The following is a 27,750-nucleotide window of genomic DNA, read 5'->3' on the forward strand; positions in this document are numbered from 1 at the left end:
ACCAGTCCCCTCTGAGGCCGTCCCCAAACCACAGCCTCAATTTATGCTCAAGCCATCTGCCATTAACAACAAAAATGTTAGCAAACCTAACATTTTTGTAGGTTTTCACAAGCATGTGATCCCAGCTAGTGAATTACTACTTTTTTTTTACTGCAATTTTAAATATGTTTCTACTGTATTTCACTATAATCCGTGACATTAAGGTATTTGCAAAAGGTGAGTTTTATCTCCCTAAATTTAATATATTTCAATTTGATTTATTTATTTAGCTCCAATTTACAAAAGCAACCAAATTAGGGAACTTAACTGTCATGGTCCTGCGGCCATGACTGAGTGACTTTGTGTTTGTGTCCCTTATTGTTATTACTTTCATTATTATTCATGGCTGTTTTGGGATGGTTTGTGTTTGGGATTTTAGACACTGGGTTCTGGGTTTGTGCTCCCTCTGTTGGTCCCTGGTTGTTAGGTATTTTAGTACCATGGTAGCATTTACTGGATATTGTTTTATAGTGACATTATACAGGAAAACTCTGTCATTCAATAAGGCCCCTTTGTTTTAGTTATTTTTCTCTTTGACCCAAGAATTGATGTGTGAGAATCACAGGCTGGTACAAGGTTGAAATACCACAGAGATCACTCCCTCAGCTACATTAGTTTCTTAATCTTTTAGGAGACGCCTGTTGAAGGCCAAATGGTTTGTTTCAGATTTCACTAATGTAAGAACTCTTTGTTTTGTGCCTTGAAAATATGTCGCTGAGATAATCACAATTGTAGCTGAACTGATAAACTACACAAAGGATGCTTCTTCACCCAAGGGCAGGAAGACGCTGCCTTATCTTGGTCTGTACTGGTTTAAACTGATAAATCTGCTGTCTCATGAATTTTACCCTCTATATAAACTGTTGTACTTGTGAATAAAGTTGAGTCACTTTGGGAAGACAATCTAAAGCAGTCTCTGTTTTCTTGTTCTCCCAAGCTGCTCCCGAGCTCGTACTAACACGCTGAATGGCATGTTTGAATATTACTTGAGAATATATTTGACACCTCAGGCCCTCCAAGGTTTGGAGGCCTATCTCCACCCACCACCACTTCCCCTGCCGGTGGCGGACTCCCTCAGGTGTCGGTGTGTTGGTGGTTCTTTGTGTCTGGGGGTGGGCGTCCGGGTACACACCGGCTCACTCCTTGGCGGCCGCTTGTCGGGGCCTGGGGCTCGCTCGGGCCCCTTTGGAGGAGGGGTGGTGCCCCCGGCCTCTCGGCCTGGGGCTCGGTCACTCAGGCACAGCTGGGGGCCGGCGGAGCTCACGGGCGCGTCACTGCAACTCCCCCTGACTTCTGCTCCGCGGCTGCTGGGCGAGCCCTCATCTGGGACTCTCCTCAGCTCCTACTGGAACAGTGGCGCGGCTGCCCCTCTGTTGGTCTTCCATGGTCTCTTGTGTTCTGGGGGCCTCTGGATGTCTGGAGTTTTGATCTCCTCCATACCCGCTTCACACCCTGGAGGACGGGGCTGTGGCCCCCCCACACTCCCTAGCAGATCATTACATGGAGAAACCTTTGGAATGCAAGCATGCTGATCCACACAGGTATGCACACATGGGTATTCACAGACACGGACTAAAGCTTTCTTGGCTGCTGCCTCAAAGCACACTGTGCGCTGTCTATCTTGCGTGCTGCACAATATCGTTTATTATTTAGTAAATATTGATATCTATGACTAGCTAGTTTATTGTGATGGTGCTTTGTTTTCTCTATTATTATGTTACTCTTTGTTGTTTGCTGTCTCCTCTGTTTGTTTGTTTTTTTTTTCTCCATACAGGTGACCCAGGAGTTCTTTTTTTTTTTTTTCTCTCTCTCTTCCCCCCCCTTCTCACCGTCTCTTCTCCCCTTTGGTTTTCTTTCTTTCTCTCCCCCTCTTTCTCTCATTCATTCCCCCTGTCCTATTTATTAAAAAAAAAAAAAAATGACAAAGGATGAACTGAAGCTCTGCCATCACGTAATGTCGCATACTGCTGTTTCTGATGTCATTTAGAAAAAAAAAAAAAAAAAAAAAAAAAAAGAGAATATATTTGACTGTGTTACAGACTAAGGGACATTCTCTGCTGATAGGTGAAGGTACATTCTCTGCTGATAGACGTCCACGCCTCGAAGGAAGTCGATCCACGGATTAGGCCCTGGAAACCGTTTCCTTCACTGGTGTTAGTGTTCCCCTGTCTCGTCAGGTTAATCAGGTCCAGCTGTTTCCCCCACCTGTGTGTGATTTCCCAGTGTCTCTTCGTGTACTTATAGTGTGTGATTTCCTCTGCTCCTGGTCGCGTCGTCTGTGTTCATACCTGGTGTAATCCCCTGCGTGCTCTCCCTGCTGTTCTCCCTTCATGCTCAGGTTTGCTATTTCTTTGTGTAGTTTCTCCCAGTTAGTTCATCCTTAGTTCTGTTTTACCATCCCCACTTTATATTTGATATTATCAATAAATCACCCTGAGGCGGTGAGCGAGCGACATGTTCTGGCTTCCCCAGATTCCGGGACTCTGTTTTCTGGGGCTATTCAGAGCGGGATGAGAGACAGTGTAGATAGCTTACCTACCTTCGTGGTAACGGATCCTTCGCAAGTGGGCGTCTACAAACCCTCTGTAAAACCGAGAGACTGTTTCTCTGCTGCTCCTTCTGAGCCAGGACTTTATCACCATTCTCCGGCTCAGTTCTGTGTCCGGCCACAAGCTCTCAGGTCTGTGGCTCAACCGTTAGCCTCCCTAAGGGCTCAATTACCCGTTCTGCCGCCGCTCCGGTTAGCCACTCAGCCACCACCACCGCTAGCATCGCTACAGCCCACAGTTCCGGTAATGGCTGAGCCACAATTTTCGCACTGTTTTTCCACCGCTGTTTCTGAGCAGGGAGACAAACTGTTTCACTACGGACCTGTTCCTCAAAAGCTGGCTACATTAAAGACTATTGCTCACTCCGGGGCTTCCCCAGAGGCTGGGTTACTGCCCTCAGCTTACTCTGGACCCCTGGAGGCCAAGATGCCAGCTGTGAACTGCACCGGGCTGTCACTGCCTGAGCAGGGTCAGTGCTCTGCGCAGCTGCAGCCCTCCTTATGTGTGCCGGAGGCCCACGTGCCTACTGGTTTTGTTTCATACGTGCCAGAGGCCCACGTGCCTACTGGTTTTGTTTCATATGTGCCAGAGGCCCACGTGCCTACTGGTTTTGTTTCATATGTGCCAGAGGCCCACGTGCCTACTGGTTCTGCGGCTGTTTTCGCTGGGGGGCCCGAGGAGCCCGTCCAGCCTCCTGCTTCGCTAGCTGGGGGGCCCGAGGAGCCCGTCCAGCCTCATGCCACACTGACTGCCACGTCGGCTGGGGGGCTCGAGGAGCCCGTCCGGCCTCCTGTGGCTGCTTCTCCACCTGTGGCTGCTTCTCCACCTGTGGCTGCTTCTCCACCTGTGGCTGCAGCGCCGCCTCCTGCAGTATCACCACCTGCAGCACTACCACCTGCTACTACCACGCCTCAGCCTGAGGACGCAGCCTCGCCTGGCCCGGCTTCATCCTCGCCTGGCCCGGCTTCATCCTCCCCTGGCCCGGTTTCATCCACGCCTGGCCCGGCTTCATCCTCGGCTTCATCCTCGCCTGATTCTGGTCCAGCTTCATCCTCACCTGGCCCAGCTTCAGCTACAGCGTCAGCTTCGCCCGGCCCAGCTTCAGCTACAGCTTCGTCCTCGCCCGGCCCGGCTTCAGCTACAGCTTCTTCATCGCCTGGCCCGGTTTCATCCACGCCTGGCCCGGTTTCATCCACGCCTGGCCCGGTTTCATCCACGCCTGGCCCGGCTTCGGCTACTGCTTCAGCATCGCCTGGTCCGGCTTCGGCTACTGCTTCAGCATCGCCTGGTCCGCCTTCGTGTCTGCATTCTCATCAGCCTCGCCTGGTCCGGCCTTCGTGTCTGCATCCTCGCCTGGTCCGGCCTTCGTGTCTGCATCCTCGTCTGGTCCGGCCTTCGTGTCTGCATCATCATCTCCACCTGCTGCGGTCCCGGCTTCCATGCCCTCAGCCTCGCCTGGCCCAGCCTCGTTTGGGTCTGGAGCTAAACGGCCGTTTTCTGGACCGCTGGCCGGGCTACTGGCCGGGCGCCGTTGCCTGACTGGCCGCCGTTGCCTTCCGCACGGCCGCCCCCCGGACCGCCATTGCCTGAGCGGCCGCCGTTGCCTTCCGCACGGCCGGCCCCCAGACCCTCTTCGCCTGAGCGGCCGCCGTTGCCTTCCGCACGGCCGGCCCCCGGACCCTCTTCGCCTGAGTGGCCGCCGTTGCCTTCCGCATGGCCGGCCTCCTGAACCTTTTGTGCCCCTCTACGGCCTTCTTCGTGGCCGGCCGCCTGAACTGTGCTTCGGACTCTGCTCCCCTGTGAGTTTTGTGAACGTTTGTTTGGGACTCTGGGGCCTTCGTTTTGGTCATGGCCCGGTCCCTCCGTCCTGGGCCCCCTGCCACCCGCCCGGGTCTGGTGGTGTGTTTTTGTGGCTGTCAGGGGCCGGCCCTTGAGGGGGGGGATACTGTCATGGTCCTGCGGCCATGACTGAGTGACTTTGTGTTTGTGTCCCCTATTGTTATTACTTTCATTATTATTCATGGCTGTTTTGGGATGGTTTGTGTTTGGGATTTTAGACACTGGGTTCTGGGTTTGTGCTCCCTCTGTTGGTCCCTGGTGTTAGTGTTCCCCTGTCTCGTCAGGTTAATCAGGTCCAGCTGTTTCCCCCACCTGTGTGTGATTTCCCAGTGTCTCTTCGTGTACTTATAGTGTGTGATTTCCTCTGCTCCTGGTCGCGTCGTCTGTGTTCATACCTGGTGTAATCCCCTGCGTGCTCTCCCTTCATGCTCAGGTTTGCTATTTCTTTGTGTAGTTTCTCCCAGTTAGTTCATCCTTAGTTCTGTTTTACCATCCCCACTTTATATTTGATATTATCAATAAATCACCCTCACACCTGAATAAGTGCTGCGTTTTGAGTCCTCCTTCCACTCTCCACATGGCCGCTGCCCCGGACCGTGACATTAACTCTGTAAGCTGAAAAACCTTACATTAATATACACTCATATGAAATCCATGGCATGTTGAAACAGTAGCTAGCACTGACACTCACAGCAAGGTCTTCGATTAGAATCCACTGTCTGGCCGTGGGTTTGCATAGGTTCTCTCTGGGTTCTCCGGCTGTCTTCAATAGTCCAACCACATGCTTTTAGTGAGGTTAGGTTAATTTCCAAATTGCCCATAGTTGTGAATTGTTGTCTGTCTCTCTGTGGCCCTGTGTCAGACTAGGGGTGTACCTAGCCTCTTGCCCTATGGCAACTGTGATAGGTTTCGCCCCACTGTGACCCTAAATTGGATAAGTGGAAGAGAATGGGTAGAGTAAGAATTCCAGCAAAATAAAATGATGTTTAATGTTTAACAACAGATTACATTTTCTATCCTTGTCTGCAAAATTAATAAATTTATAAATATATAATATATAAGTGAGACATTTACCCTGAAATGCAACAAAAGAGAAGTAACTTTACACCTTTAAAACATTCATGAGTAAATCTACTTTTCGAACTTTCCTTTAATCACTGTGGTGGTTGAGATGTTTTTACTGACCCTTCAAACTTTGCCTTCTAAAAATACTTGCTGGAATATTCTAATATTCTGTTTAGAGGAAATACTGACATTTATTCATGTAACATTTTAAAGCACTAAAAACACAAGGAAAACTGAAACAACACGGGGTTCTTTCTAATGTTGTGAGTTGAGATAAGACGGAATAGTAGAGTGGACAATTTTATTAGTTTACACACTGATTACATCTGATCACACTTTAATATTGATCATCATTATATAATAAATACAAAAAGTACATGATAAAAGCTTTGTTTCACATACAGTCATCACCATCATCATCATTCATATCATACTTGCTCACATGAACACAGAAGAAGAAATGATAAGGATCTATCAATACATTTAAATTTTTCTTTATAGCTGAAGATTAACACCCAGGCCCAAACCTAGCTATTAAGTAAGAAGGTACAGCTTTCAAAGAGGGACACTAATTCTAAGTAACCAATCCAATTAAAGTACTGATAGCATTGACATTTGGTTTGACCAGGAAGGGAAATTCATGGCTTTATCCTAAAGCCATAGCTCTGGAGTTTCACTGATACTAATGGTTTAAAAAACAAAAAAACAAAAACAACCTGAAGACTGTCTGATGATGCATAATTCCCCATTTCATTTTATAACGTAAATAATTAGTAATTAATAAAAGACTGTTTTGAATGACTGTTAATAATGTGTTGAAGACACTACTCGTGCAAAATGTGAAACACTAAATCGCAGCCTTGGCTTGGCAAGTTCACCATGCGTCTCTCCAAATTTAGGTGCTTAATGTGTTTTTGTTTTTAAATCTTCTTCTAACTTTTATGATTCAATGCAACAAGTATTTGAAAGCAATATTTCTTTATTTTACATCATGAATAGCATGGATGGTGAGAAGTTTACCTTGTGAATTGCTGGTATGCCCATACATTTACCCTAGTAGATGGTGTATTTTACAACACCACTTAGTACCTAAGGTTTGATTTCTTAGTGTTGTGAGAAGCACAAAGTTATCTTTCTAATACATTTTTCTTTAGTTTACTTTATAAAATCATATATGTATATTTTAATATTTCATGATAATTGGTTTCCTTTCTCCATTAGGTGACAAGCTGGAACCAGCAAATTTTTATAGTTTTCTTTGAAAACCACTTCCAGTGGCGCGGCTGCCCCTCTGTTGGTCTTCCTTGGTCTCTTGTGTTCTGGGGGCCTCTGGATGTCTGGAGTTTTGATCTCCTCCATACCTGCTTCATGCCCTGGAGGACGGGGCTGTGGCCCCCCCACACCCTCTAGCAGATCATTACATGAAGGAACCTTTTAAAAAACAAAAAACAAGCGCGTCCATGCTCACAGGTGTACACACGGGTGATCACACCCACAAACTACACCCTTTTTGGCTCCTACCTCAAAGCACACTGTGTTCTGTTGATCTTATGTGCTGCACAATAATGTTTAATATTTAGTATTTACTGTCATATTCCCATATATCATTGTGATGTTGTTTATTCTATTACTCTTGTTCTCTTCTGCTTGTTTTCTTTTTTCTTTCTCAGCAGGTGACCCAGGTGATTGATATATGCATTCTTTTTTCTTTTTTTCTTCTTTTTTTTCTTTTTCTGCTCATTCTGTTGGTTTTTGGTTTTTGCCCTTCTCCCCCGTCCCTCTTCTCAGCTGTTTCTCTTTCCCTCTTTCTTTCTCCCCTTCTTTCCCCCAGTCAAGTCTGTCCCATGTTCAGTAAGTGAAAATAAAATAAACAATAAAAGGTGAACCATTATGGCAAGGCTGGGATCGTCAATTTGGTAAAGTAAATCCGTTGGGCATCTTTCTTTGCCTTTAGACAACAATTCTGATGGCAAAAGAGCCAAACGGGACAGGCAAAAAAAAGAAAAAAGAAAAAAAAGAAAACCACTTCCATGATTTGATCTTTCCAGTCATCGTCCTGCGATGATTCAACCAGTCGTTTAAGCTTTACTGTGTATGTGATATTTGAAGGATCAAACTAGGAATGTTCTATACTATTTGTTGAGTGAGCTAAAGTAATTTGACAATATTGTGAATATGTCCTAAAATAGACCAGCTCAATGCTTTATTTGACAGTCTGTATAAGCCTGTTTTAAATCTTCAGCATTTTTCTTCTCACATTCAATAATCATGTATGTACTTTAATCCTGTAGTCAGTCTAAATGTCAAGCTTCAAGAAGTTAATGCCCCCTCAAGGACAGAAAGTTAGATCGTTAAGGGAAAATACAGCAAACAACACTAGATATTTGTTGTATTTTCCCAGATATTTCTGGGAGATATTGTAAAAATAAAGGATTTGATATTCTACCTAATATTTTGGTTTTACTCACAAACATTGAGGGGTGGCTGTTGCTCAGGAAGTAGACCAGGTCATCTACTAATGAGAAGGTCCATGCCAAAGTATCCTCAAGCAGGTATCCTAAGCTGCCCTCCAATGCGTTCATTGGAGTATAAATGTTCAATAAAAAGGCACTTTGGCATCAAAAAAAGTCCTTGGGTAAATGAGGCAAGCTGTGTAAAGCGCTTTGAGTGCTTAAGTAGTGCAAAAAAACCACTATTTCCAAACCAGTCTATTTCAAATTTCATTCCTGCCTGTGTGTTGAATCAATGTCCTGGAAAAACTGTGTAAATTTTTGTGATTTAGACATTACACACAAATATTTGTAAATATATATAAAAGAAACTCTGCTTAGTGCTTGAAATAGAAGTAATAATGTATGTGTGTGCGCAAGACACCGTTGTCTTTTACAAATATGTCAAGTGACTTTTCCATATTTCCACATGTTAAAACCTTCTTGTTTTAGGTCAGCCACAGCTCTACAAGAGTAAGGACAAAGTGAAAATTAGGGCTTTATGGAAAAGGAGGACCCTTTTATGAATTCTGAAATACAGTAAGTCGTTCCTGTTCATGTCTCCAGACTAGAGAAAAACTAAAGTTTATACATAAAAAATGAGTGACTCTATGTTCTTATTCCAAAACGTACAAATGCAACTCTGGAAGATTTATTATATAATTTTCAATTTCACTTTTACTCTCTTTTAGTCTTTTTTTTTTTTTAAATATCTGTCACTTTATGTGTTAAATGTTCTAGTGTTTTCATCAATAGCTGTCTGTGTATCCTGCTCCAATCTGCTTGGCAGGCAGCTGTTTAAGGCTCCATAACTTTAGTGGTTTACACATTTGCCTCCCAAGTGAAAGGTCCCACACACGATGTGTAAGGAGCAGCAGAAAATTCTTTTTCAGCTTTCCTTTTTCTCTTAAATAGCTTTCAGCTAAGTCACAAATTATGGCACAAGAGCATAATGTTACCATATTTAAATGCTAATCATGCGGAAGGACAAGTAAATATTAGCTTTGTTGGGTTGTATCTGTACACTTTTGTGAAAATGTGACAAAATGCAATCCTTTAAGAATTCCCCTGTACCTTGATACAATCCTCCTATACTCACTGACTAACCTAATAATCAAAGAAATGCATTTTATAAGATGAGAAAGGTTTTAGAGATACATGTTTTTTGTACAGGGACAGAAAAATGTTAAAACAGACTGCTACTTTTATAGCACTTTTCTATTCTATTTCAGCACTTTCTTACCACAACTCTCATTCATATACACACCCATGTCTTTTTCTATGCCTAAACACATTTAACCAAAAATTCAGATGGATGCATTTTAAGATTTAGTATCTTGCCACGTGGAAGTAGAGGAGCCAGACATTGAACTGGATGAGGTTGTGTTCTAATAGGTTGTCTATTAACCTTCCGGTTAGTAGATGACCTGCACTAATTCCTGAGCCACAGCCACCCAAAGCAAAAACTGACAATTAAAATATGGTTTTAAATGACCACATAATTAAAACAAACTTTGATTTCACTTTGGGAACTTTGACCTTGGCTTTCTTTTAAATCCAAAGTCTAATTTAATTATTGCAATCAAAAGTAATAACCACACACCCTTGTGTTGAGTTTAAGTTGTCACCTTTTACATTAGTCAGGTTCCAATAAGTTAAATCAAAAATGATCATTTAAGGTTTTGGTTGTTGCCTTTGAAACAGTAAAGAACCTGGGCCCAAATATTACTGAGGAAGGGCATATTCTGTCATGGTCACCAGAATCCTCATATACTACACTGTCATGTCAACAAAAACAGTTTATGCACTTAGAAATCCAGAAAGTAGAGGCCGCAGATTATAGCTCACCAGCAGTGCAAAAAAACAAATAAAACAAACAAACAAACAAAAAAAACCCAACAGAAAATGCACGACAACACCCCATTTACCAAATGCATTAATGTGGAATATCATGCAATTAAATACCATCAACAGCGTAACTGTAGTTAAGTCACCACGATAAAACTGGAAATTTACATAAACATTGGGATATTTCAACATTTCAACCATAGTTTCAGTAGTTAACTTGCAATGTTCAGTACATAAATATCAGTTAAGAACAACAGTAACATCTTAGCATGCTGCATGGTTTTCACTGTCTCACAGAGTGGTTGGGGGTCGTTAGGGATGAGGAATGGGGTGGTGGGGAGTTAAACACCCAATAAATAAATTAAATTAATTAATTAATTAATTAATTGTGTTGTGCTGTGCTGTTGCACAACACAATGAAATTCATAATAAAATACACCCACCAGACTCTTTGTGTGAGACACGTGATACTGATTGTTCATTTCACACAGGCAGCCTTAGTCGTGCAGAACAGCCACTGCTAATGACAACACAGGAAGGAATCATGCATTGTCATAAAAAAGAAGAAAGGATTAAAATGGATAATAAATAGACTGTACAGTTGAAAGAACACAGAGACAGACGGTGGCCATAATTATACTAGAAGTAACAATAGGAAGGAACAATAGCTTTTTTGTTTGCTGTAGGCAGGCCGAAGAGTTACAAGAGTTTAATGTTGTAGCTGATGTGTCCTCTGCTGTCAGAAGATGGGAGCACTGCTATTACTGTCTGCTGTTGTCGAAGTTGTACAGGGAGAGAGAGAAAGAAGTGGGTGTGCAGAGTGCAGGAGCATGACCACAATCCCCAAATCAGATTCCTTCAACCCCACCACACATCCACCTGCACCTCTCTCTCAGTGCTGCTTCTTTCTCTGTGATTATCTGCTCGTTACTTTTCTGCTCTGCCTCCTCAAAATGCCTGGAAAAAAGTATTTACACCCATTCAGATTTTGCATATTTATTTTTTGTGCTGCAGATATACATTTGTTCCCATGAAGCTATATTTAATAACCCCGAATGATTGAGTGAAAACACATTTTTATAAATGTTCATCGTCTGCGTGAATGCTATTGTTGTCCTACCTCATCCCTGCAGCGGGGCAGAAGGAGCTCCTGAGCAGTGGAAGTGGACATTTTGCCACCGGCTGTCCCTGCGGTGCCATACCCTGGTCTCTTCAGATTGGCTTGAGCGAGGACGGCCCTGGCCATCCACGAACTGCGTCAGGCGGATGTAGGCGATGCAGGCAGCATCGTCCCCAATTATATGCACATGGGGGTTAAGGATGGTGGTGTGGATAGGTTTGCTGTTCTTTGAGAGGACTGATGGGAGACAAATAGTCCACTTAGCGATGAATATTAAATATAGATGTATCATATATTTTACATTTTCAAAACATCAGTAGTAGATTGAACTAGTCTTACGATTGTCAAAGTAAAATCTGTGGAAGTCCATTCCCTCCACCAGATTTCCCAGCCCCTCAGGTTCAAATGAGGTCAGACCAGGGTCGCAGATCTTCCTGTTAGTCAAGATATATTTTTACACAAATGACGCACGGAATAATTTAAACAGTTCTGTAACAATATTTTAGCAATGCTATATATCTCATAGTTAAAACATTTAAAAAAAAATTATAACACTGACAAGGAAACCTAAAATTCTGCCCACGTCTGTTTAAGCAGTTACAGTTACTGTTTCATAGTTCTGACTTAGCATGTCAAAATTCTTGCTTACAAAGTAACAACCATTACAGACCATCTCACAACTGCACCCAGGTTTGTTAATACAGTAGTTTCTTTTCATTTATGCATTTATGATGCACCTTCCAAACTGTAACAATATTAAACAATGTATACACAATTAGTAAAGATATTATAGAGCTTATAATTTTGCTCTATCATGCTCCTCCCTCATGAAATGGAATCAAATGTTAGAGTCACACTTCGAATAACAATAATAATAATAATAATAATAATAATAAATATAGCGATAAAAACAACAATCATTGTCACAAAATACTAAATGGAAAACCTTTAACCTCTTAATTTAAACCCTTTCCAGTATTTCTTATCTCATTTCATTTTATCCTACATTATATTTCACTAATAACAATATACATCACTTACAGTTTAATTTCTTGGCACTATCATATGGACGCTGGAGAATCTTTTTTTTTTTTCACTGCAGCGAGCAAGTTTTTTTTTAATCTTAGTTCCCTTTATCATGTGTGTGTGATGCTCAGTTTTGCAGCTGCTCTGTCAGGTGGATTCTGTTCAACTGTGTCTCCTCCTTAGTATATAAAATGGTGTAAAAAAGTGTTTGCCCCTTCCTTATTTCCTATTTTTGTATGTTTGTCAGACTTAAATGTTTCAGATCATCAAACTAATTTAATTATTTAGACAAAGATAACACAAGTAACCACAAAATGCAGTTTCTAAATGACGTTGTATATTATGAAGGCAAAAAAACCCCAAACCTACATGGCCCTGTGTGAAAAAGTGACTTCCCGCTAAACCTAATAACTGGGTGGGCCACCCTCAGCAGCAACAACTGCAATCAAGCATTTGTTATGATTGCCAATGAGTCCTTTACAGCACTGTGGAGCAATTTTGGCCCGCATATCTTGGTGGAATTGTTGTCATTCAGCCACATTGGAGGGTTTTTGAACATGAACCACCTTTTAAAGGTCATTCCACAGCATCTCAATCAGATTCAGGTCAGAACTTTGACTGGGCCACTCCAAAGAGTTCATTTTGTTTTTCCGAAACCATTTAGAGGTGGATTTGCTGGTGCATTTTGGATCATTGTCCTGCTCCAGAACCTAGGTGTGCTTCGGCTCGAGGTCATGAACAGATGAATGGACATTCTGATAAGGATATTTTGGTAGACAGCAGAATTCACAGTTCCATTTACCATAGCAAGTCTTACAGGTCCCGAGGCAGAAAAACAGCCCCAGACATCACACTTTCACCACTATATTTTACTGTTGATATGATGTTCCTATTCTGAAATGCTAGATGTAATGAGACATACACCTTTCAAAAAGTTATACTTTTGTATTATCAGTCCATGGAGGAATTAACCAAAAGTCTTGGAGATCATCAAGATGTTTTCTGGCATTTCCCTCTTGTCTGTCATTTTATTTGTCAGTCAGTTCTAGCCCTGCCTTGTTACCATTTTGGCTTTTTTTCATCACCTGTTTACAAGCAAATAAAGCTGTGATTCTGAGTTTAGTTCTTCTATAACCTTCTATATACCAAAGTATTGTAGATTCCAAGTAAATCTTTTTCTTAGGATTGTCTATGCAATCCTAAGAAAAAGATTTATTTGTAGACAATATGTTGTGTAAACTGACTGAAATAGAAGTCTATGCCAGGGTGCTGGAAAGGAGAATTTGTCCGCTAGTGAACCTCAGATACAGGAGGAACAATGCGGTTTTCGTCCTGGTCGCGGAACACTGGACCAGCTCTTTATCCTCTCAAGGATACTTGAGGGCGCATGGGAGTTTGCCCAACCAGTCTACATGCGTTTTGTGGACTTGGAGAAGGCATTCGACTGTGTCGACTGTGTCCCTGAGGCCATGGTTCTCAGCTGGAAAAGGGTGGAGTGCCCACTCAGGGTCGGGGATGAGTTCCTGCCCCAAGTGGAGGAGTTCAAGTATCTCGGGGTCTTGTTCACAAGTGATGGGAGAAGGGAGCCGGAGATCGACAGATGGATTGGTACTGCGGCCGCAGTGATGCGGACGCTGCACCGGTCCGTCATGGTGAAGAGAGAGCTGAGTGTAAAAGTGAAGCTCTCAATTTACCGGTCAATCTACGTCCCTATCCTCACCTATGGCCACGAGATGTGGGTAGTGACCGAAAGAATGAGATTGCGGATACAAGCGGCGGAAATGAGCTTCCTCCGAAGCTCATTTCTGCGCCTATCTCCCTTAGAGATAGGGTGAGAAGTTCAGCCATCCAAGAGGGGCTCAGAGTAGAGCCGCTGCTCCTCCACATCAAAAGGAGCCAGCTGAGGTGGTTCTGACATCTGACAAGGATGCCTCCTGGGTGGGATGATCTGATATCCTCGTGTCCGTGTTGTTCTCACATCATCATAATAAATGTTGTTCCAGGTTCAACATTGCAAGTGACCAATCACATTGTTGTGACGTCCCCCTTTTGTGCCTTTGAAAAATACAGCCATAAAAAAATCTACTTCATTTGCGAAAAGAGAAACCACTTCTGTCCGCCAATCCAGGAACTTGAATTCTTTGAATTTCAGGATACTTTTCTTTAATAAACAGTAAGCATTATACATATTGTCCTTACAGAGGCGGTTTCCCGATTTTTGAAGGCGTTTTTTTTGAGGTCGCGGATGACGTCAGGAGAAGATGATTGGTCACTTGCAATGTTGAACCTGGAACAACATTATTTATGATGACGAGGGAACAACGCCAACACGAGGATATCAGATCGTCCTCCTGGGTGAGGTGTTCCGGACATGTCCCACTGGGAGGAGGCCCCGGGGCACCCCCAGGACACGCTGGAGAGATTATATCTCTCTGCTGGCCTGGGAAAGCCTTGGTGTTCCCCCGGATAAGCTAGAGGAGGTGGCTGGGGAGAGAGGGAGGTCTGGGCTACTCTGCTTAGGTTGCTGCCCCAGCGACCCGGCTCCGGATAAAGCAGAAGAAGATGGATGGATGTTGTGTAAATTTAATTTAGTATTTAATTTTTCTCATTGTGTATCATGACTTCAGCTGAATCTTATAACTGTGACTGAGCAAGTCAAATATTTAATTCAGTTTAAATTTTAAATTAAAAAACAAAAAAACAATCTCACTTTCAATTTTGAACTAATTACTAAAGATTGTGAATTTAGTAGTTCATACTCCACAGTTTAGTGGTTTAAACAGTCACCTAACAAGCAAAAGTTTCTTGGTTCAGTCCTGCGGGAGACACAAATCCTTCTAGGGTTGCATCAGGATAGGCAGCCAATGTAAAAAATCTGCCAAAACAAACTTCCTGCTGATGTGACTCCTTGTGAATAAGGGAACAGGCAAAAGTAGCTTATTCTACTAAAGATGGTAAGTTTAACTTAGAGTCTTGTAAAATACAGCATGTTTTGACATCCTAAATTTAACCCAGACTTTTAGTCTCGATTTCTGACTTGCAAATGTATATTTTTGAGGCAGTAGTTCAAATTGCACTTTTGACTTCCCTGTGTTACATAAACTTACCTAAACTGATCATGGTTGTAATTTTTTGAAATTTTATATTACTATCTTTTGAATGTGACTCAGTATGACATACAATTACTATGTCTTTGTAGTTCCACTTCCAATTTAGAATTACAAATCTTACTCAAAGTAACTCAGACTTATTTTTGAGCTCTGTGAGTAACTGTTGTATTGTTTTTGCTTATAATATAATTGCTTTTTTAAACTCATGCATACATTTTAATCTGTGTCACCTTTCTTTGTGGAAATGGGTTTCCATCACTCTAGGTACACTTTAACCACCCCTCCCCACTCTACGTCAGAAGCATTACTCTTAATTATACGGCAGGTAGAGAGGGGAAGAGAGGATAAAACAATGACTACAATTACTCTTTAATCTTTTAATACAACATGTTTTTATGTCAATCAGATTAATGGTTCTCTGTGGTTGATGGAGAGCTTTAATGTCCACTTAAAGAGCTAAAATTGTACTCTTGCAGCAGCTGTTTAAAAAATCTTTTATGGAACCAGAAGGATGTGCATTGGACTTACGCGTAGGCCTCAAAGTCTCCATTGTTGACAGCTTCAATAAGCTGCTCTGTGATCTTTATGATTTCCTGTTTGCGAGCTGCAGAGAAGAAACAAAAAGTGTGAGAAAATCTGATTGTATCCCAAGTGACATTTCGGCTTCACTGTGAAGCTACAGTGTACTAATGTTCCAATGTACGGATGCAAAACTCGGCTCATGACACTGAAAAATTGAATGCAAATCAGTTCACACTTACCTATGAGCTTGCTATTCATTGTAAATGTTATCAGTCATCGCTTTCTCATCTGAGGTTACAAGTGAAAACTCCTTCATGCTGCTAAACATAAAAACTACTTCACTACTTAGATCCTCCCCTACATATCCCCCATTTTTTAAAATGCTTCCAACTGCTCTGTAAAGGCGATGAATTGCTCGCTACCATCCATCATATCTCTTGTTTGCATGTGAGGCTGCTTGAGCTCATCAAGCTATTCTTGTCCCAGCTCTTCAGATGAGATTTACTGTGTCCCTTTCCCCTCGCTTCCTCCCTACACTGAGAGGAAGGCTTAGCTTGCTCTAATTGTCCCTCTTCCTCCCTCCCTCCCTCTCTCTCTCTCTCTCTCTCTCTCTCTTTCTCCGCCTCTTTCAGTCTCTCCACCTCTCTGTTTTTAATTTTGCTTTGTGCCTCTGTTTATCAAAAATTCAGCTCTGCACCCCAAAACCCCAGTTTATTGTCTATATCAATACTCATGAAAAATTAGCAACATGCAAATGTTACTGCTGTTTTCAAAAATATACTTATATCTCAGATGAACAACAAAACATAACATATATATATATATAGCCATCCATCCATTCGCTTCCGCTTATCCTTTTCAGGGTCGCGGGGGGCGCTGGAGCCTATCCCAGCTGTCATAGGGCGAGAGGCAGGGTACACCCTGGACAGGTCGCCAGTCTGTCGCAGGGCTAACACATAGGGACAGACAACCATTCACACTCACATTCACTCGCACATTCACACCTAGTGGCAATTTGGATTATCCAATTAACCTATCCCCACAAGCTGCATGTCTTTGGACCGTGGGAGGAAGCCGGAGTACCCGGAGAGAACCCACGCAAACACGGGGAGAACATGCAAACTCCACACAGAAAGACCCCGGCCTGATGGTGGAATTGAACTCAGGACCTTCTTGCTGTGCGGCAACAGTGCTAACCACCGTGCCACCCATATATATATATATATATATATATTAGAAAATAAGCCAATTGCAGAAGCAGTAAGTGCAGAATTAAGCACCTTGCTGCTATTTACCTTCTAAATCATAACAATAATAATATTTGTGTACTTATATACATATATATACATATATATACACATATGTATATATACATATATACACACATATATATATATATATATATACACACACATATATATATATATATATATATATATATATATATATATATATATATATATATATATATATATATATACATATATATACATATACACACATATATACACATATACATATATATACACATATATATATATATATATGTATATATATATACATACATACATACATACATATACATACATATATATATATATATATATATATATATATATACACAAAAACCTAAACATAAGTAAATCCTGCACTTGATGGCAACTTGTGCTATTGGCTTGAAGTTGGCTTCCAGTGTTGTTTGCCACATCCCCATTTAATTCCTGACAAAGGCTATTAGGATCCTGTTCAGTTATGTGCAGTTATAAGCATTCCAGGATCCATATATGAGGCACTGAGTCACAGGCTTTCTTGTAGTCAATCCAGGCAATGCACAGGTTAGTCAGTCTCGTCTCGCAGCCTCTTGCATTTGACTGCTATTTACCAGGAACTGGTGTTTTACCCCTCTGGTGTTCCTGCCAATTCCTTTCTGGGCCCCACTCATGCATGGAACCATGTCTCTGTTTATCTTATGATCTCTGTCTCTATTTGTTTCTTGTCTTATTTTCATGATCCTTTGTCCTGTTTGTGTTGCGTTTGGTTTTGCACCCCCTGTCTAGTTAGTCAGTTTAGTTCACTTGTGTTTCCTGGTGTGTTCCATCTCCCTCATTACCTAATGTGTATTTAAGCCCTTAGTTTCCTCCTGTCACTTGTTGTGATCTTCCTCTAGCTGTGTTTCCTGTCTGTTTGGAGTTTCCTAGCTAGTATGTTCAAGTAGCTGCCTAGATTAAGTCCCTTGCAATCTTGTTTCCTGCAGAGTCATTTGTATCCATCCATTCAACCATCCATCCATTCTCTTCCACTTACTAAATTCAGAATCGTCTATCTAGATATAGACTTCTGTGTATCATCTGGGGTGACAGATCATGTGCTTTTCTTCTGTTTCTTGTAGTCTGTTATTGTCACGGTTCTGGGTCAGTTTGACCCAGTATTTTGAGTTGTCATGTTTTTGCAGGTTTAGTTTAGTTCCATGTGTCATTTTCTGTCTGTCTCTCAGTGTCGAGTCTGCGTCTTTGTGTGATGGTTTCTTGTTCCTGTTTTATTGCGAAGGTCTGCGTCTCATGTGAGTGTGTTCAGTTTTACCTCTTGTCTCGTCTCGTTGATTACTCCCAGCTGTGTCCCCCACCTCCCTGTGGATCACACAAAGTGATCTCCCTGTGTTTCTCTGTGTGCATTTTAGTCGCGTCTTCTGTCTTTGTAGTTGCTGGTCCGTCTGTGTATTCCACCATGTTTCATCCGTGTGTCCCCTGCCGTCACCATCTTGTACCGTCGTCCACCTTGCTTCATGTTTGAGTTCCGGTTTGTATTCAGTAGTTTAGTTGTCTCCAGTATAGTTTAGTGTGATCTCTGTTTCTGTCACAGGCTGGGTCTCTGACCCAGCGCTCTGAGTTCATGTTTGTATTTGTCTCATTTTGTTATGTGATTAGTTTTGTGTCATTTCCTATCTGTCTTTAGTTTGGGCAGTTATTGTTTATTGTTCCTCTGGTTTTCTATGTTTTGGGTTCTTGTATTATTCATCACGCATTAGGTTTGTTAAGTTTGTGTTGTCATGTCTAGTTTTAGTGTTTCCTGTTTTATTCTGACAGTGTCATGTGTTCTTTGTTCATTGTATTTAGCTTTCCTCTCCTGGTCCTGCCATTAGGTTTATGTCAGTCAGCTGTTCCCCCATGTGTCTCCACTTCCCCTGATCACCTCATGTATGTATTTAAGCCCTTTGTTTTCTGCATGCCATTGTCGGGTCGTCTGTTTATTTGACCTCAGTCTTAGTTACGGTTTTCGTCTGTTATGTATTATTAGTCTTAGTCATGGTCTTTGCTTGTTATTTTCCACCACAGTCATAGTTTAGGTTTTGGTCTCAGTACCGTTTTAGTATTTTGTTTCTTAGTGTCTTGTCAGTTTACTTTGGTTTCCTGGTTTACTTCTGCCGTCATCTAATAAAGCCACACCTTTCTGTTAAAACCTTACTACTCCTCGTCGTCATCTGCTTTTGGGTCCTGTTTCCACACACATCGGCGCACTCCGCCGTGACAGTTTCCGTTTTTCCACTGGCGCATTGTGTTCAATAAACCACCTTCACTCCTCCACTACTGCCTGCGATTGGATCCTCATTTATTGTCAAAGGAGCTTGCAAAGAAAAGCGTCTGGACTTCTTTAAGTTGCTTGAAGACGTTTCACCTCTCATTCGAGAAGCTTCTTCAGTTCTAAGGTCAAATGGTGGAGAGTCCCAGATATAAACCTAGTGGGAGTAACCCCCCACAGAGGGACAAAAGGACCCCCTGATGATCCTCTAATCGCCTGAGCCAAGGTGTGAAACTGGGTGTGGGTCCCAATCAGCCAGAGTTTCGGGTGAGTTCATTGTGAAACCTGGCCCCACCTTATCATGCGAATTCCTGAGATTTTGGGACCCACAACCAGTTTCACACCTTGGCTCAGGCGATTAGAGGATCATTAGATCATTAGAGGACCTTCCAAGTGGTCGGCCTCCTGATTGGTTTTGCCTGCGCCGCCGCCGTTGCCGTGTGCACGGTCGGCCCCCTGAACTGTTTTGGCTCTTGTGTTGTCGACCTTCGGGTCGACCCCCAGACTTTACTGTGGACTCATGAATAGTCTTGTTTTGTGTTGACCTGTTTTTGGTTTGATCTGGACTCTTGTGCTCCTTGTTTTTTGTTTCACAATATAAATATGAGAGGCTACAACTACACAACAAAACACAAATAAAAAAAAGACAAATGACAAATATATATATATAGAAACACAAATACCAGGGTGATGAGTTATGTGATTGATACATTGCCTTTTAATGTATCAAAATCCCTTATTGACATATTATTGTATCATGGGTTCCTGTGACTCTAATTGCTAATTTATTCTCCAAGGTAATTGAACTACACTTCTTCAGTCGAAATGATATAAGTGAGGAAATTCCATAATTTTAGATGTTTAAATCTTCCACATAAAATGAATATTTGATACAATAACTACATAGATTTTGTGATGTGCTACACAAAGACGCTGTCTAAGAGTAAAAGGGGGCCTTGTATTGTTATGAGATTTTTAATAAAGTCAGTCTTTGCATGTATGAGGCCTACCTTTCACATCTTCATCCTCAATAGTTGTGTTGCTGCTATCAGATGATTCCTGCAAAGTACAGAAACCTGATTACAAAAAATTCACATAAATAATTAATAAAATTAATAAAAATAAATGTGTTTTTTTACACATCCATAAATGCATGCACACATATTCACAACACGCTCAAATTTCTTCATTAAAATCTACAAAACCTCCACACCACGTATACCAAGTATACAAAGCCAAGCATTTGACTTTGCATCACTCCGACACAATGGACTGAGCTGTCTTAGCATAAATGGACAGAGACACACATTTCTTAGCCATTGTTACACATAGGTTGTACAGTGGTGGTATGGTGGTTACTCTGGTAGCACTCTAGTTGACATATGAAGATTGCTAAGCCAGTGGCAGAACCATTGAGCTCCACTGATCTAAACACAGTAGGGGACCATAAGACAAAGAAACACCTCACAGGACTCAAGCAACTCACACTCTCTCTGTCTCCCACATGCATAAATATACAAAGAGATGCGCACATTTATTAAAGAAACTTCAAAAACCCTGAAAAATACAGTTTAGCCCACATGGCTAGAGAAACAATGTAGGGACGACAATGACAAATGAAAACCAGTATAAGAAAATAATATGTGGACAAAAGGGAGGAGGATGTACCTTGATCCCATCTACTGGATTATGGATAACAGTAGTCTGAGGTTCCTGGAGGAAGAATGGAGAGAAAGAGAGGGGAGAAAACAGAAAGAAGTTGTGGAAACAAGTGAAGGTGTTTCATGATGGCAAAAAAAGGTTGAGAGACATAAGAGAAAGATAAGCACAGCGTAGGATGTGAGTAACACATGGAAAGATGGTAAAAATTCTGAATAGTACGTTAAAGATTGGAAAGAGTTCATGGTAAATGATGACCTTAAATTCCCAATAAATCCACAATTGTGAATGATAACTAAATTCTCTGTCGCATGCATTCTCTCCCTCATCAAAGTGATCACTTTAATCCCATTCATTTCATTATAATTTAAATAAATGCAGTTATTAATCTTGTATACAATAACTTTCAATGTATGGTAGTGTACTACATGTATGTGATTCTGCCACACATATACAGTAAGTGGTGTAGAAAATTTTAAAAGACTAAGTCAGGTTAACTTCATCATGGAAAGACCAAAACAATGCATCCCAAAGAATTTTATCTACCAAAGCTGTTTATAACTTATTGTTAGGTGCATTTATTGTCAAAAAGTAATTTTTGTAATTTAAGTTTACTGGTTAGTTCTGAGGTCATTCTTATTACATTAATGAGTTTGTTTACGATCAGTTTAGTTTCTTTTCTATTGGGTTCCCCTTGTGTCTTTGTCCTGTGTTCCTCTGTTTGTGTGTCCTTGTGTCTCGTCTCTCCTTCCTGTTTACATGTTTCCCTTGCTCTGTCATGTGTATCCATGTATGTTTTTCTTCAGCCCCTCATGTCTCACTCCCTCTCTCAAGTGTCCCTTCTAGCTCACTTGCTCGTGTTGTCACAGTGTACGTCTGGCTATGTTTCCTTTTTTATTTTGATAGTCCCGTGTTCCAGTGTGTTTTAGTTTCTCTTGTTTCCTGTTTTACTTTGAAGGTCTATGCCTTATGTGCAGTGAATCTAGTTTTAGTTCCCTCTGTCTCGTTAGCCCTAATCTCTCCCAGCTGTGTCTCCCTCCTGTTTCCCATTCCCTGATTACGCCTCTGTGTATATAAGCCCTGTGTTTTCCTTTGTTCCCTGTTGCGTTGTACCCTCAGATTTTGCCTGTGTGTTCCAGTTAGTGCTTTCATGGTTTGGTTTTTGTTCTTTGCCAGCAATAAATCTGTGGTTTCGAGTTGCAATTTTGTCTCCACGAGTCCTGCATTTGGGTCCTCATCCCTGCCTGCTCGCACACACAGCCTTAACAAGTTGACATAGGTACCATAAATGTCAACTTTTGTTTCAAATTGATGCAAATTTTAATCAGTTTTCTTCAGTTTTTGGTTGAAAAGTGCAACGTTTCACAGCCTCCTGGCTGTAAGCCTTTTAAAGTGGTTTTGATTGGAAGTGAGACCAGGTGCATTCTCCTAGTGTTTTTAGATTTTTAAACAATTACAGAGATGTGGACCATGCATTGGTTCCCCAGCGAGACTCTCAGTTCTACTGTCCTGGGGACATTAAAGTAGAACTGATGGAATGCAGAAACTTCTTGAGCTGTGACTGCAAGCATAAAAACAAAAATCTTCACTTGCCACCGGCTATATTTTCATCAACCATAGATGACTGCTTAACAGCAAATGCTCTGAAAATGGTCCAAATACATAGAAGCATATCATCTTGAAAGGATGATTTGCCAAATTTATGCCTGGAAAAGTTTTTGACTTGTATAGACCCATCCCAGAGGTTTGCAAATCAAGAAACAACCCAATACAAAGCTTCTTGATGTGTGGCTACAACCACAGCAACAAGGTTATTTTATTATGCATTAACCAGCCAGTTAAAAAAGAAAATAAAAACCCTAAATGGATCCATTAGTAGTTCTCAAGCGAGCACCCCAGTGGGTAGTGACTCTCACTGTTTCTTTTTGTGCCTTTTGGGTTATGCATGCTTGTATCTGGATCCTCCTAGAATCATGTTTTTACAGCAGCACATGCATGGACACCTTTACAAAGAATGAACACAAAGAATAATTCCAATAAGTACAACCTGTGTCAGTATTTGTTTTATTTTAAGGGGTTTGTTACTGGGATTGGACCTAACTGTACTCTCTTGGCAAGAAAGGGAAATGAGTTAAAAAGCAAAATTATTGAGCTGTTACTTTAAAAGTGATTGAAAACTTAGAATAACACACAAAATCATAGCAACAACCCATAGAGCTTTTCTTTTTTCTTTTTTTTTACCAAAACCATACACGTCTCCCCCTTTCTCAGTCTCTCTTTGACTGTCTCTCTCTCTCTCTCTCTCTCTCTCGCGCGCGCGCACACACACACACACACACACACACACACACACACACACACACACACACACACACACACACACACACACACACACACACACACACACACACACACACACACAGCTAGAAATGTTTTGGACAGACAGAAACACATAGAGCTGCATACCAGTGCAGCAGAGGGGATGTTGCCTTTGGGACTGGTGACTATGCTGTTTCTCGTGCTGTTTGTTTGAGGCTGTGCAGGAAACAAAAAGTATTATATTAGTACTCAGTGACCATTCTGAGATGTGACTTTTGCTGGTAGTGAAGTGGGTGGTAACTGTGTAAAAGTATACAGTTAATAATAGCAGATGGCAGCAAAATTCTCCTAAGACAAAAGTAGTATCTAGAATCAAGAGTGTAGTCGTTCAACTATGGATCGAAAACAGTTTCCACAGTTTTTGTTTTTGCTACATTATTAATCAGGTAAAAAAGTTTTCAACAATCTTTCATGCTGACTCATTTCTCTATGCAGGAAAATCCAAACACCAATCACAGCATTTTTCTTTTTCATTACTGCCCACTGGCTGTGGATGTAATCTGGCAAATGGTAAATTAAATAAATAACAGCTGATCAACTCCACAATATCTGTCAAACATGAAAAACAAGCATCTATTTTGACTCACTGCATTAGTATCTCTAATGTGTCTTCCTGACATTCAAATAGAGAAAATGAGGTCAAAACGTAACAGAGATGCAAAACTTATGAAACAAAACAAACACAGAAAACACAGCCAGCCACTAGTAACATGTTAAATGTACAGCAAAAAGACTCACAGGCATAACTTTTCTATTTCAATTACATCAGAAGAAACATGCAAAACCAGGAATTATTCACAGACTTCATGCTTGAATCACTGGAATTCTATATTTTCTGTTCATATTTTTCCACGGTACTGTTACTTGTAATTGATGTTGTGTTAGGCAAAAGGACAAGAAAAAAAGTCCATATGGAAATTCAGTGTGCTCAGGGGTTGAAGCTGATCTCACCCACTTTACCACTGTTGCCAAATACTAACAGCAACGTTTCGTAAAAATGCTAAAAATACTCTCAGCTATCAACTTGTGGAGTCAATGCTTTGCATACTATGCTGTTTAAAAAAAAAGCCTAGTTGGTTGCAACATCCATGGTGCTTTTCTAGCTGATGGGGAAAATGGGGAAATCTGAAAAGCTTATATTCACATTTCTATCACTGAAAAAAGGGTGAACTTTGTTAAACACAACATAGTTATCTTTCAACAAATTTGTAATGTACTTATGAGAAAAGCATTAAGAGTGTTCTTGAATGCTATTATATTTTCTCACATTAACTATTGCATATCCTCGTATCCCAAGAGAGGGTTACAACACTAAAACAAATTAAGCACCTTTATAATCAAGTTTTTAGGAAACCAAGGTCTTTTCATTATTGTAATTCAGGTGTGCGACTCATTTTTAGAACTGCTCACATTATTGAACCCCCACCTCTAGAATACTTAAGCAGAACACATGACCAAAGCTTTGAGATCAACTCGAGGTTACTTTAAGGTTCATAAAGGAACTCTCCTTTCTCCCAATCTGCCTTTTTATTTAAAGCTCTAATGCCTCCAGAGGGACTCCTTTGTTCCCAGCCTCCTGAAGGCCTCTGCCTCTTTCATTACCAGCCCCTTGTAAAACCACCTTGAAGGTCTCTGTTTCTTTTGTCACCAGCCTGTTGAGGGTCACTGATGCTGGCTTCCAGCCACACTACCGGAGCATAGCCTTCTAGTCAGTCTCCACAACTGCTTCATCTCTGCCACTGGTCTCCAGGCTGGGTCTCAACCTCAGCATTGAACTTTGCTGGAAACTTATACACATAGACCAGTACCTACTCTTTGACTTGTACCACCCTCTGCAACAAAAGCTTGGAGTAATCAGTATCCTGTAACACCGGGCAGAAAACATTGCCTTTAAGCCAAAAGGGAAAGAAAAAGAACACATACATTAAGAAAGCTCTTAAAACATCCAACTTATCCCAACTGAGCTTTCAGTTTGAGTTTACAAATCAGCACAGATGCACAAAAAAGAAGGTCACAACACCAACTAGGAAGAAACAAAATGACAAACAGAACAAACAACATAGTATATGCTGTGCAGTGCAGTGAAGAGTGCTCAGACCTCTAGACTGGAGAAACCAAACAGCCACTCCATAAAAGCATGGCACAACACAGAAGAGCCACCTGGACAGGACAAGGCTCAGAATAATAACACATTTGCACTTAAAGTGCATGCAGTGCATTTAACTTAAACCTGAATAGATTGCTTACACAAACTTATATACAGGTAAATGGATTGGTTCTTATGGAGCACCTTTCTACTCTACTTGAGCACTGAAAGGGCTTTGTACAAAATTCCTCATTTATCATTCAATGGCTCATGGCTCACCAACCGGCTATAATAATAGTAGATATTAAGCAGAAAAAGGACACAGTGATAGACATCGCTATACCAAGTGATAGCAACATCAGGCAGAAGGAACACTTAAAATACATTAATTTAAAGATATTGTAATTGTCGGGATGTCTTTTGCCCAGCAACTCACAAAATTGCTTGTTGTGAAGTTTACTGTTTATTTCTTTCCAAAGTTATAAGAAACAATTACCAAAAATAATACTGAACAGTACATGCAACCTTAAAATACTGTAAATATCTTGTCATTAGGGTTAGTTACGACACTTACGTGTGAAGCTTTAAAAAAAGCATATTTACAAAAAAAAGCTGGAAACAAAGAGGAGATGTGGAAGTTATAATGAGAGATAGTGCCTGTGCCAATGCCAGAATGCTAAAATAGCTCCATGGTTGTTTATGTACATTTTACATCATGGTCCAGCAAAGGACAAGCTGTGGTTGTGTAATGATAGATTAATCATCTGGTGGGAAATAATCTGAGATTACCAATCTAAACCCCTAAGAAGGGAGAGGAGGGGTTGTGCGGAGGATGAAAAAGGGAAGAGAAGCTGAAGGAAAATGAAGAAATGTAGGATATGAAGAGTGACATAAGGAAACAGGTCAGGAGGAATGGAAGAAGAAGGGCTTCTGTCTGATGCTTCGTTGTCGGTGGCAACACTTTCCTATTTGTTAGTGATCTATTAAATTGCAGTGATTTTTTTCCAATCAGAACCACTGTACGATTCAAGTGTTTTAGGCACTTGTGACAGATCTTTAAAATACATTGTGCATGAAGAAAATCATTATGTTTTGCTACACATAAATACAGAATTGCTCTGCCACATTGGACAGGGGAAGCTTCCCATCCAAGCACATGCAAGTCAGTTGACACAGAGATCTATCGAAATCAAAAACATAACTGCTAAATGTTGTACTTATTTTTAAATGTATTCATTTGTTACAAATTCAAGACATATATTCCAGTTATCAGACACTTAAATAAAAAATGTGGATTTTGATACCAAATTTTTATGATGTTGTGTGAAATTTAAAAACTGACAAAGTTACTCCATCATCTAAGCAAGTTTTCTTTCTGTGTGATAGAGATACATCTCACAAGAAAGCACATTATACATGTTTCTCTAAGTCATCGGGCGATCGTGGCTCAAGAGTTGGGAGTTCGCCTTGTAATCGGAAGGTTGCCGGTTCGAGCCCCGGCTTGGATAGTCTCGGTCGTTGTGTCCTTGGGCAAGACACTTCACCCGTTGTCTACTGGTGGTGGTCAGAGGGCCCGGTGGCACCAGTGTCCTGTCAGTGCGTCCCAGGGTGGCTGTGGCTACAATGTAGCTTGCCATCACCAGTGTATGAATGGGTGCATGACTGGATGTGTAAAGCGCTTTGGGGTCCTTAGGGACTAGTAAAGCGCTATACAAATACAGACCATTTACCATTATCATTCAAAGGCATAGCTGATTCCTAGGTGACCCAGAGTTTGAGTTTTTTTGTCTGGACTTGTACTTTTTGTAAGGAGGAGATAATATCTGCTGATATTTTATATCGACAAAGCATTTAATTTAACAAGACATTATCCTCTGTTATTTTGGTACAAACAAACAAAGAAAAATAAATAAATAAATAAATAAAGTTAAACTATGAGCTGTGTGAGACACATTATAGGGTAATTACACTACAAATTTCACCCTACTTAAATAAAATCAGATCTATTTGGTTGAATAACTGAGTGTATCCAGCATTTATCAAAAGTATGAGGAGGTACAGGAGGAGGAGCTGTCATGGATGACCAAGCCGCTGCATGGAAAGTACCATCGACAAATAAAAGAAGTAGATGATATCAAGACATCCTACCAGTGACTAGAAAAGGCCAGTTTAAAGGAGTTTGAGTTTGTCTTGGTTTGGTCTTGTTCATTCTTTAGGGAATTATGCAATTCTTGTATTCAGTTTGCGTGCCCTGGTACTAGTCCTTAGTTCATTGAATTTTGTTCCCTTGCGTGCTCTGTTTGCCTTAGTTTATGTGTCCTCTGTGTGTCCTCCCCAGCACCCCCTGTGTGTAGTCAGTTGTATCTGGTTGCAAATGTAAAGTTTTTGTCTCTGTCTTGCCTCCATGTTTCTCTTGCCCTCTCTCTCTGTCCCGCACTCTAGC

The 27,750-nt window shown here is 41.2% G+C and overlaps 1 protein-coding gene across 9 annotated transcripts in view; it reads right to left on the reverse strand.

Moving 5' to 3' along the window:
* Window positions 1-5,779: 5,779 nt before the first annotated feature.
* The window catches only part of camk2b2 (calcium/calmodulin-dependent protein kinase (CaM kinase) II beta 2), a 67,082-nt gene continuing 45,111 nt past the window's right edge, over window positions 5,780-27,750 (reverse strand). For 4 of the 9 annotated variants that reach the window (XM_080303402.1, XM_026172810.2, XM_026172809.2 and 1 more), the window contains 7 exons: window positions 23,309-23,377; window positions 20,852-20,896; window positions 20,194-20,242; window positions 15,614-15,689; window positions 11,289-11,383; window positions 10,950-11,186; window positions 5,780-10,786 (listed from right to left, as the gene is read on the reverse strand). In XM_080303402.1, coding sequence (XP_080159528.1) covers window positions 10,951-11,186; window positions 11,289-11,383; window positions 15,614-15,689; window positions 20,194-20,242; window positions 20,852-20,896; window positions 23,309-23,377 — 570 coding nt within the window. In that variant the 3' untranslated portion in view covers window positions 5,780-10,786; window position 10,950. The remainder of the gene's footprint in view (window positions 10,787-10,949; window positions 11,187-11,288; window positions 11,384-15,613; window positions 15,690-20,193; window positions 20,243-20,851; window positions 20,897-23,308; window positions 23,378-27,750) is intronic. The other 5 variants (XM_080303397.1, XM_080303396.1, XM_080303399.1 and 2 more) reach the window with 3 other exon arrangements.

Source organism: Astatotilapia calliptera, chromosome 7 (genome assembly GCF_964374335.1).
Source record: "Astatotilapia calliptera chromosome 7, fAstCal68.1, whole genome shotgun sequence".
Taxonomy (NCBI): domain Eukaryota; kingdom Metazoa; phylum Chordata; class Actinopteri; order Cichliformes; family Cichlidae; genus Astatotilapia; species Astatotilapia calliptera.